Here is an 11746-nt window from a genome sequence, read left to right on the forward strand (position 1 = left end):
TATCTCAAAATAATTAAATAAATCCTGCTTTGCGCAGGTTGGGCCCTGGCAATCAAATTACACCATTACATTTGCATCACTGTCTAAGAAGTGGACAATTTATTTAAAATCAGAAAGTAATGCCAACTTTCCGCTGGTATTTAACTGAACATATTTTAGTGGGATTATTGCATGTTCCATTTCTAGTTATCTTTGAATATTCCTTGTCATTTCAATTAACTCTCTCATACATTCTTCTCCTGCCTTCAATCAAGTAGACAGGCACAGACACATTGCCACCTATCTATATTTACTCACACTGGTAGGGCTGACCAAGTAAGGAAGGACAAGGAGGCTAAATTTAGCCTCCTCTGGAGATCTATGCTCCGAAACATTTGTTGTAGTATTTGCGTAGGTTACTAGCCGCAGCAAGCAGCTTGGATCAACTTAAAAACTTTGGTCGCAGAAGCACATTTTGGAATCCTTTCTTTTACATTACCTGATCACTTGAGAATTGATAGTGCACTGTGGTGTCAAACTCCATTTGGTTGCTCCTTTACATCAGCAGCTATCTTAATGCAGAGGAAAATTTAAGGGGTGACAGGAACGAACTATGACTGGATGTGTCTGAAACTGAGTGGAAGAGATTTTATTGACATGGAACTGGAGATTACGTGGCCTGTAAAAATGAGCCTGGTGGACATCACCAAGATATTTTCCATGCTCCAGCCAAAAGATGAAGAAATTGACAATGGGGAAATAACTCAGCTGAATCAAGCAGTTTCTAATGATGATGACAAACTGTTAGCTGAACTTTTATCCCAGGAGAGGTATGCAAGATTTATTAATAGCCGGAGTGGCTGGGGTGTCCCGGGAACCCCTCTTCGTCTAGCGGCCATGAGAGGACATCTAAAATGTCTGGAGATTCTGCTAGATCATGGTGCTGAGGTGGATAGTCTGGATGTGAAGGCGCAAACCCCTTTATTCACTGCTGTTAGTGGTAGGCATTTGGACTGTGTCCAGGCCTTGCTTAGGGCTGGAGCTAATCCCAACGGTAGTATATATAACAACAGCTCACCCATTCTGGTTGCAGCCAGAGAAGGGGAAGTGGAGATTTTGAAGGAACTGTTGGAACATGGAGCAGAAGTCAATGTCCGTTCCAAAGCACCAGAATGGGCCTCCAATCCTTGTGCATGTAGTGGTCCCCTGTACCTCTCCTTGGTGTATGGGCACTTTGACTGCTTTCGCCTTCTTCTTTTGTATGGAGCCAACCCAGATTTTAACTGCACTGAGGAGAGACTGCTGTCACGAATTAAGCCACGAAAGACTGCATTGGAGATGTGTTTCAGATATGGCTGTGGGATTGAATATGTCCAACTGCTGATAGACTTTGGAGCAAATGTTTATTTACCAGATCTCACTGCAAATAAAAATATAAACCAAAATGAAGTATTTGAACTTTTAAACCGAGCCAGAGGTAAGCATAAGATTTATTATTTCCATTATATCTAGTTGATTACTTAAAACTAAAGCTGGCCTTTAAACAGTTTTCAGTTGGGGATAGATTTTTGTTTGATTTATGGAGAAGAGTTCTGTTCTTTTATTCTCCTAATTGAAATAACTTACAGAATTCAATTATTCATTGACACAGTTATATTCGTTTGTCATAAAATACAAGAATTGACTTATAAAAAAGTAATTTTATGGTTGAAGTGAAGCCGCTAAACAGGTTTAATGCCTTTAGTAAAGCAGGACAATAAAATACTGGAAGTATATATTCATATCTCACAATTACATCCTGAAAATTTAATTTTGTTTATAATTTGAGAATTAAAAAAGCAATACATCTCTTGATATGGATTATTGGAGAGGTCACTGTGAGGTCAGAAAAAAACAAAATAAAATTATTTTTGCTGATATAGGAGACATAATAATTATTAGAGATTGGAACAGTAAGTTGCAGGAGAACTTAAATTAGAAATGTGTGTGGCAAATTGAGGCAAATGAAGGTTAATGTGAGGAACTGTGAAGTTGTCCAATTTGGAAGTCAGAAGGAAAAAAAAACTATCCTAAATTGAAAATTTTTGGATGAGGTGAGGTCGTATAAGGTTATAAGGTTAGGGAGCAGTTATAAAGTTATGCTGTCAGGTTACAGTCATAAGGTTAGGGGGCAGTTACTTAATTTGTCAATGCAAAGGCACTTCTTCACAGAGACTGTGGTGCTTTAGAATACGCTCCCATGGAGGGCTATGGAAACTAGATCAGTTAGGGATAGATAAATATATGAAAGATGAAATCAAGCACGATGGTGAACAAGCACTGAAGAAGAGGAGGTCTGGTTCAGACTAGCTTGAAGATATTGAAAGATGGGTGAGGCTTGAGAAGTCACCGCAAAGGGCTTGAAGGGCTTTTATTCTCTAGAACCATAGAACACTACAGCACAGAAAACAGGCCATTTGTCCCTTCTAGTCCGTGCCGAAACTTTATTCCGCTATTCTCATTGACCTGCACCCAGTCCATAACCCTCCAGACCTCTCCCAGCCACGTACATATCAAATTTATTCTTAAAACTTAAGAGTGAGCCTACATTTACCATGTCAGATGGCAGCTCATTCCACACTCCCACCACTCTCTGAGTGAAGAAGTTCCCCCTAATGTTCCCCCTAAACTTTTTCCCTTTCACCCTAAAGCCATGTCCTCTCGTATTTATCTATCCTAATCTAAGTGGAAAGAGCCTATTCACATTCACTATGTCTATACCCCTCATAATTTTGTAAACCTTTATCAAATCCCCCCACATTCTTCTACGCTCCAAAGAATAAAGTCCTAACCTGTTCAATCTTTCCCTGTAACTCAACTCCTGAAGACCCGGCAACATCGTAGTAAATCTTCTCTGCACTCTTTCATTCTTACTGATATCCTTCCTATAGTTAGGTGACCAGAACTGCATACAATACTCCAAATTTGGCCTCATCAATGCTTATACAACCTCACTATAACATCCCAACTCCTATACTCAATATTTTGATTTATGAATGCCAGGATGCCAAAAGCCTTCTTTACAACCCTGTCTACCTGTGACGCCACTCTCAGGGAATTATGTATCTGAACTCCCAGATCCCTTTGTTCCTCCGCACTCCTCAGTGCCCTACCATTTACTATGTATGTCCTACCCTGATTTGTCCTTCCAAAATGCAATACCTCATATTTGTCTGCATTAAGTTCCATCTGCCATTTTCTGGCCCATTTTTCCAGTTGGTCCAGATCCCTTTGCAGGCTTTGAAAGCCTTTTTCGCTGTCCACAACGCCTCCAATCTTAGTGTCATCAGCAAACTTGCTGATCCAATTTACCACATTATCATCTAGTTCATTGACATAGACAACAAACAACAATGGTCCCTGAGGCACATCACTAGTCACAGGCCTCCAGTCTGAGAAGCAATCATCCACTACCACTCTCTGTCTTCTCCCACACAGCCAATTTCGAATCCAGTTTACAACCTCTCCATGGATACCTAGTGTCTGAACCTTCTGAACTAACCTCCCATGTGGGACCTTGTCAAAGGCCTTACTAAAGTCCATGAAGACAACATCCACAGCCTTTCCTTCATCTACTTTCTTGGTAACCTCCTCAAAAAACTCTACAAGACTTGTTAAACATGATCTACCACGCACAAAGCCATGCTGACTATCCTTAATCAGCCCTTAGCTGTCCAAATACTTGTATATCCGATCTCTCAGAACACTTTCCAATAATTTACCTACTACTGAGGTCAGGCTCACCGGCCTGTAATTACCTGGTTTACTTTTGGAGCCTTTTTTAAACAACGGAACAACATGAGCTATCCTCCAGTCCTCCAGCACTGCACCCGTGGCTAAGGACATTTTAAATATTTTTGCCAGGGCCCCTGCAATTTCTACACTAGTCTCTGTCAAGGTCCGAGAAAATATCATGTCAGGCCCGGGGGACTTATCTACTTTTATTCACTGTAAGGCAGCAAACACCTCCTCCTCTTTAATCTCTAAATGTTCCATGACACTACTGCTTGTTTCCCTTTCTTCCATATACGCTTTGCCAGTTTCCTGAGTATTCCTGTGCCTATTTGCTTATGTTCTAAATATGATATGAAAACAAATACAGTATATATTTTTGGGTTAATTTCTATTCCTCATAGAAAATAAAAGGAAGGGAAGGTTTCATCTCCTGTGTCCCTGTAGATACAGGTGGCATGCATAAGGGAGTGAGAAAGGATTCCCTATCAATGTAGACGGGGATTTTCTGGGATACCCTGAAGATGGGAAGAAATGCTTATGTCTATGATTGTGCATATTAACTCTAGGAGACCAGGCATCAAGGGAGGACAAAAATTGTAGTTACAGCCTTCTAAAATATCCCTGTGAATCTTCAAGGCAGCAAAGATACCACTGCTGTGGATTCGTATCGTAATTTTACGGCAAAACTCAACACTAATAATCTGATGTGCTCCAACTCATATAAGAGTTGCAACAGGTACAGAAAAGAGTAAAATGTGAACCTTATGTTCAACAACCATGGTTTGAATTGTAAATAATTATAGTAAAATTACGAATTTTATTTAGCTAAAACACTGACATAAGCTATTTTTAATTTTAGCTCAACCAAGATGTTTGATGTCACTAGCCAGGATAACCATCCGCAAATATCTGAAAGAGCAGAGCAGACTACATTCCATTGACCAGCTGGACATACCACCAGTCCTAAAAAACTATGTAAAACATCATGTCTGAGCTGACACTCAAGGCACTGCTGGTTTACGTGACATGTGTTCTGTAGCTTTGAGATATATTGGGCCAAAGCTGATCTTGATCATGTCATTTTTATGACCTTAAAATAGTCAGATCTTACCTGTAAGAGAGTGAGACACTCTCAGTCTCAAATAGTTATGAAATAGTAATGGTTTTGTGTTATATTGTAAAGTTCATTTTCTGCCTCTCAGAAAGCCGAAGAAAGTTCAGGGTTTACTCATCTTTTAGCACCAACATGCATGTATGTAATGTACTAAATTATTGTATAAAACTATTTCTTGAACTGCTTAAAAGTAAGCCTTTATTAAACAGTGGACTTTTACAATGCAATGATTCATAAAACAATTTGTTATAAAAGAAATGACATAAATTTCAACAGACTCCTACAAATTCAATCCCGCATCACTGTTAATTTCAGCACAATGCAATTCAAATGCACTATCAGCAGAGAGAAATGTAGTAACAATAATTTCCAGGACATATCATGTTACATGGAAATTCATGCAGGCACTTCATAGTGTGATTAGCATATGTGCGTTTGATCTGCGCAGAGTTGTCAGGGAAATCATTTCACATTGATTCAGGACCAGCAAACCTTGGCTACTTTCAGAACAACTGTGTTTTCACTGTGCAGCTCCGAGTAGTCAGTTAGGTAAATACTACACCATCCATCAACCTTCTGCATGCTACTCCATGTTCCTCATCCTAAATAGTACTGCTGACCTCCCACAACACAAGAAAATCTGAGCAGGCGTAGGCCACCAGACCCCTTAAACCTGTTACACCATTCAATACGCTGGCCTCAACTCTTCTTCTGTGCAGTACCTGAAATTCTGCAATTCCTCAATCTTTCGAATATCAATCTATTTCCAATTTAACAACATCGAATGATCGGGCCTCCATTACCTTGGGGTGGGGGGGGGGGGTGGCGTGCAGAAAAGAATTTCGGTCATTCATTACCTACTGAATTTAAAAGAATTCTACAGGTCATTATTTGTAGCTCTGCCCTCTTGTTCGTGATTCTCCCACTAAAGAAAACCTCACAATGTTTATCATGTCAAACCCCTTTAGAATTCTATATACTTGAATAAAGTGACCCTACATTCTTCTAAACTCCAAGATAGACAGAGTCCAAAAGGACCAGCCCCCTTGATAGGATAACCCTCTCATCCCAAGAATTAGCCTGCCTCCAATACTACCATATCCTTTACTTAGGTGAAGGGGAGCAAAACTGTGCACAATATTTCTGGTATGGTCTCATCCTGTACAAAGTTAACAACCTGTCTATCCTTAAAGTCCAATGTTTTTGCAATAAAGGCCAACTACTGTTTGCTTTCTTCACTGCTTGTTGGGCCCGTCTGCCAATATTTTATGCTTCATGCCCTAGAACACCTAGATCCCTCCGAACTTCAATTATTTGCAGTCTGTCACCACTTAGATGATAATTTGCGTTTTGTTCTCTCTTCCTGAAGCACACTTCCTTCCAACACTTTGATCCTGAATGCTGCACCCTATTCTTAATTGGCCATGGACACAACTGTCTATTCCTCCAATTGGTAACAGACTTTGTTTCACTGAACTTGCCCCGACATATCGCCCAAGCCTTTGAAACCCTGAGGCCTCAATGAAAATCTCAATCTCCATTTTTCCTGATTCAATTTCATGACTGGTGATCCAAATCAGCACCTCAAGACAGTATTGATTGAATTAATCTGACATCCCAGACTCCAGTTAGCACTCCATTTGTAGTATCCAAAGGATTAGCTGCATTGCTGCCTCTGTAGTATTCAACACTCTACAATTCCTAAACCACAGTATATTTAAGTAGTCAGCTAGTTCATGAATGATTTACTTGATAAAATTAAGTATATCAAGTAAACAAAAAGAAGGCTCAAACTCCATTTTCTGTCATATTCATTGATTTGTTACACATACGTGTGAACCGAGTTGTGATGGTTTGTCTAGGTTTCCATGTGAAGACCCTTGCTCAGAACTAAGATTTCTTTGGTGGCCCACAGATCAATTCACAATCCAAAGGCAGAAAACAAAAAAGGGCATACATTGAAATAAATACAGTCCCTTTTACATTAAAATATTTACAGTTTGTGCCATAGAATATAAAGAATTTAATAAAGTAATTAAAACAAGAATTTTGGAATTGAGATGTTTTTAATTATGGTCAAAAATATTGTGCAGTACCAATGCATTAGGTGGTTTATTATTATTGTAACGTGTACCAAGACACAGTAAGATCTTGTTCTGCATACTGCTCATACAGAGCAAATCATTACATAGTAAGTTGAGGTAGAAGAAGATAAAAATTATTGTCATTGTCACCATTATGACCCATGTCACATGACGTAGGCCAGCGGTCCCCAACCACTGGGCCGCAGAGCATGTGCTACCGGGCCGCGAGGAAACGATGTGAGTCAGCTGCACCTTTCCTCATTCCCTGTCATGCACTGTTGAACTTGAACATAGGGTTGCCAACTGTCCCGTATTTGCCGGGACATCCCTTATATTGGGCTAGGTTGGTTTGTCCCATACGGGACTGCCCTTGTCCCGTATTTCCCCGCTAAGGTAGAGCATTATGAAACCTTTTGTGTCGAAATGGCGTGAGGCGAAGAAGCAATTACCATTCATTTATATGGGCAAAAATTTTGAGCATTCCCAGACCCAAAAACTAACCTACCAAATCATACCAAATAACACATAAAACCGAAAATAACACTAACATATAGTAAAAGCAGGAATGATATGATAAATACACAACCTATATAAAGTAGAAATAATGCATGTACAGTGTAATCGGGAAGATGAAGGCAAAACTAATTTGTGGAAACAATCGGCATGTACGTGCATGCGCATGTCACATCTGTGCACGTCACGCATGTGCAATTAGGTGCCTGCGCAAGGCTTCATGGTCATGGTAGTCTTTCTGTGGTAAAGTGTCCCGGGATTTGACTGCTACTTTTGTCCCTTATTTGGGAGTGAGATAGTTGGCAACCCTAACTGTAAAAGACACATTGAGATGAGTTTAACCCTACTTGAACACCTCCCCCCCCACCGGTTGGCTGGTCCGCAAGAATATTGCCAATATTAAACCGGTCCACGGTGCAAAAAAGGTTGGGGGCCCCTGACATAGGCAATCGTGGTCTCATGATCATGATTGTTTTTGGCAAAGTCTTTTACAGAAGTGGTTTGCCATTGCCTCCTTCTGGGCAGCATCTTTACAAGACGGGTGACACCAGCCATTATCAATGCTCTTCAGAGATTGTCTGACCAGCACGTCATAACCAATGGTCGCATATCCAGGACTTGTGATAGGCACCATTTGCTAGTATGACCATCATCACCTGCCTCCACGGCTTCACATGATCTTGATCGGGAGGCTAAGCAGGTGCTACAACTTGCCAAAAGGAGACCTGCGGGCTACAGAGGGAAGGGGCACCTTACACCTCTTTTGGTGGTCAAACCACCCAGGTTGAACAATTACAATGCAAAATAAAATGTTATAGCTACAGAGAAAATGCAGTGCGGGTAAACAATATGTATTGCCCTGGTTCACATGATTCCTATTTTTCCTCTGTTATGCTTTTCTGTTCTCAGTGCAAGCTGCTTGTTTGGGTTACTGTTGAAAAGAAGACATAGGAGAAATGTGTGCCATCCAATCGGGATGAATGGATTCAGGGGAGGTTTCTCTGGTGAGGGACAGTAAGGTTGGGCTTGGGGCTTTTGAGAGGGGAGAGAGAGAAGACGCCGGAGAGAAGAGATCGGTGGAGTTGACCCCGAGTGGGGCTGTAGCTCAATAAAGCCTGGGGAGATCGAAGGAGGATCGGTGAAGGGGAAACCGTGAGCTCCTACTTGTGCACATTGGACTGTTTCATCTAAAATGGGCCCTTTTCTTTTTTTTTGCTTTTTCTTTACTAATCCTTTAGTCAAACTAAGAATTATAAAGCTAAATCTTTTAATTGTATGCAGTGTCCTGTCTATTATTCCATGGTACTTATTTGTAACAGGGTAACAAATCACGCAGCATCTACACAAACAGGCGGATTTGGGGGGCTTGCACTTCAATCTCCCACATTTGGAGGGGTCGGAGGGTGCCTTCCCTCGACTTATGCAGCCAACGGAACTAGAGTGTTGCAAATAAAGTGCAAGGTCATAACAAAGTAGATTGTGAGGGCAAAAGGCCATCTTATTGTACTCTACAAAATGGAGGATACACTACAGAGATTGAATAACTATGTGCTAAGGTAATAAACTAGTCAATGCTGTTGTTGTAGGTAAACTTTTGACATTCATTAGTCTGTGAAACCAACTCAATCTCAGTCAACTTTTAAATATCGAAGTTCAAAGTTTAAATTCAATTTGTTATCAAGCTATATATATGTTACCATATATTACCTTGAGATTTATTTTTTGCAGGTATTTACAGGGAAAAAGAAATACAATATAATTTATGGAATATACATAAACAAAGTCTGACAAACAACCAATGTGCAAAGGAAAGCAAATTGTAAAAAAATACTGAGAACATGAATTGTAAAGAACCCTTGAAAGTGAAAGTGAGTCCGTCCATCTTACAATCAGTTCAGACTAGTGGTATTTGAAGTTATTCACATCAGTTCAAGAGCCTAATGGTTAAAGGGCAATAACTTTCCTGAATCCAGTGGTGTGGGACCTAAGGTTTCGGTCCCTCCTGCCTGATGGTAGAGGCAAGAAGAGGGCAAGGCACGGATAGTGGAGGAAGGAGCTGGAAGTCCAGGAGCCTGTCCTCATTAGGGGAATGAAAGTGGAGTGGGTTAATAGCTTTAAATTCCTTGTTGTTAACATATCAGAGGATCTGTCCTGGGACCAGCAAATAAATGTCATCTCAAAGAAGGCACAACAGCATCTCTACTTACTTAGAAGTTAGCATAGATCATAATGCTTTACAAGAACAAATTATACCATTCCACTATGCACTATGTTACATACTTCATGGAGGTCTTGTGACTGTCTTATGAGGATGATGTAATACTCTTCCGGAGGTCACATGATGTAATTTTCCCGCCAGTGAGGTCACATGATGACCTGTTCTCAACAGGTAAATAAAAGAGACCCCTGATGTGACGCAGTTGTGTTTTCAGTTTTGTGTTAGATACTCCATTTTTGCTGCGTATTCGGCTGATGACGCAGTTTTGTTTTAAAGTAGAGTTCTACTTTCTATTATAAGTAGTATTGGAGAGTGAAGACCTTACCAAAATTCAGGAATTCGCCGAGTCGAGTAAAGTTGGTGTTGTTCGGCAGTTTTGTAAAGGATTGACCTTGTTGATTCTTCGGTCAAGAGATAGAGACCTGCATCTGAGATAACTCCTGCCAAAAGAGCAAGGAAGTTCGTGCAAGGTTTGCTCGCCAGAAAAAAGGTCAGTTCCTTTTAAGCCGTTTTATTTCCGTCGTTGTGAATCCTGCGGACAAGGCAGGTTCCGGCTGGGATCAGCAGTAACGATACGTCTTCGAGGAATTCTTTACTTCAGGAAAGTCTCTCCTAATTGACTGCATACATCTCTTGGACTTTCAAATTTACCATTCTAAGAACTGTGTTTGAATTTACCACGTTAAGAACAGTTTTCGCATTTACCCTTTTAAGAACTGTTCCAGAGTTGCCATATAGCAGTTAACTTCTGGTTAAGTTAGTCGATTAAATACATTTCGCTATTTTTGAGCAAAGTTTAATAAATGTTTGTTTGTTTTTATAAAACCTGACTCAATTCTATATTCATTGTTGCCGGTCACGTGACAACTAGGAGCAAGTTACAGTGGCGAATCAACCTTCCAAGCAGCACATCTTTGGGAAACTGAAGTGGCCAGAGTTAGTCGCAGCTACACGGTCACAGCAAAAAAGTGCAAACACCACAATCTAGTGATTCAAGAAAATGAATCTCAGGATTGTACCTGGTGACCTATATGGACTTCCACAATAAATTTACTTTGAGCTTTGACAGAAACAAACCCAGGTCTCTAGCCTTGTGAGGCAGCTGTGCTACTAGCTGTGTTGTTGTGCTGCTCTGTGGTAGAAAAGGCAAGTCTAAATTATAAACCAAGTTAATAGAACATATAAAACTTGGAACAATACTGACCCTTTGGCCCACAATATTGAGCCAATCTTTTAATCTACTCTAAACTTAATCTAATCCTTCCCTCCATTTTTCTTTCATCCATGTACCTATTTAAGAGTCTCTTAAATGTCCCTAATGTATCTGCCTCTACAGCAGTGCATTCTATGTCTTTACCACTCTCTGTGTGTAAAAAACTATCCCTGACATTGACATCTCCCCTATTTTTCCCTAGTCACCTTAAAATTATGTCCTCTTGTATTATTCAATAGTTACTGTCTCACTGGGAAAAGGACACTGGCTGTCCACTCTCCCAATGTCTCTTATAATCTTATACACATCTATCAAACCTCCTTTCATCCTCCTTCATCCCAAAGAGAAAAGCCCTAGCTTGCTCAATCTTTCCTCATAAGACCTGCTTTCTAATCCAGGCAGCATCCTACTAAATCTTCTCTGCACTCTCTAAAGCTTCCATATCCTTCCTATAACAAGGCAACTGGAACTGAAAGCAGAGCTCAGTATATTCAAAGAACTAAGTATTTTGTGACTGAAAGAAAGGAAAAGCAAATGATGTAATAATTTCTTTACTTGTGAGTTTTCACTTTCATATACCCTAATTAATTTCTTTAACATGAAATGGAGTCAATTCACTCAGTTCCAGTATGTTGTTGAAAAGAGCCTTGATGTGCCTGAGAATAAAACACCTCAGGTCCTCAGAGGAAAACTTTTCATCTTTGCTTACTCTAGATCTAGAAAACGAATTTCAGGGTTATAAGTGATGATATAGATGTACTTTGATAATAAATTTACTTTGAGCTTTATTTTTCCAGTTGAAGAATAATTCTGTCTTACTTTAAGCGGAAACTTTAATCTCTAGTATTTTT

General features: G+C 40.0%; 1 protein-coding gene across 1 annotated transcript; it reads left to right on the top strand.

Annotated features, from left to right (window-relative positions):
* Positions 1-308: 308 nt before the first annotated feature.
* On the top strand, positions 309-6880 carry asb12a (ankyrin repeat and SOCS box-containing 12a). Its single transcript, XM_063061414.1, has 2 exons — positions 309-1456; positions 4613-6880. Exons 1-2 carry the CDS (start codon positions 601-603, stop codon positions 4744-4746), a joined length of 990 nt encoding a protein of 329 aa, XP_062917484.1. The 5' UTR covers positions 309-600; the 3' UTR covers positions 4747-6880.
* The last annotated feature ends 4866 nt before the right edge of the window (positions 6881-11746 follow it).

This window comes from Mobula hypostoma, chromosome 10 (assembly GCF_963921235.1).
Source record: "Mobula hypostoma chromosome 10, sMobHyp1.1, whole genome shotgun sequence".
Classification (NCBI taxonomy): domain Eukaryota; kingdom Metazoa; phylum Chordata; class Chondrichthyes; order Myliobatiformes; family Myliobatidae; genus Mobula; species Mobula hypostoma.

Bases quoted from the DNA above. Each gene is read 5' to 3' on its own strand.
- asb12a (XM_063061414.1), top strand. From the start codon at position 601: ATGTGTCTGAAACTGAGTGGAAGAGATTTTATTGACATGGAACTGGAG. The intron at 1,457-4,612 runs GTAAGCATAAGA...TTTTAATTTTAG, and splicing joins ACTTTTAAACCGAGCCAGAG to CTCAACCAAGATGTTTGATG.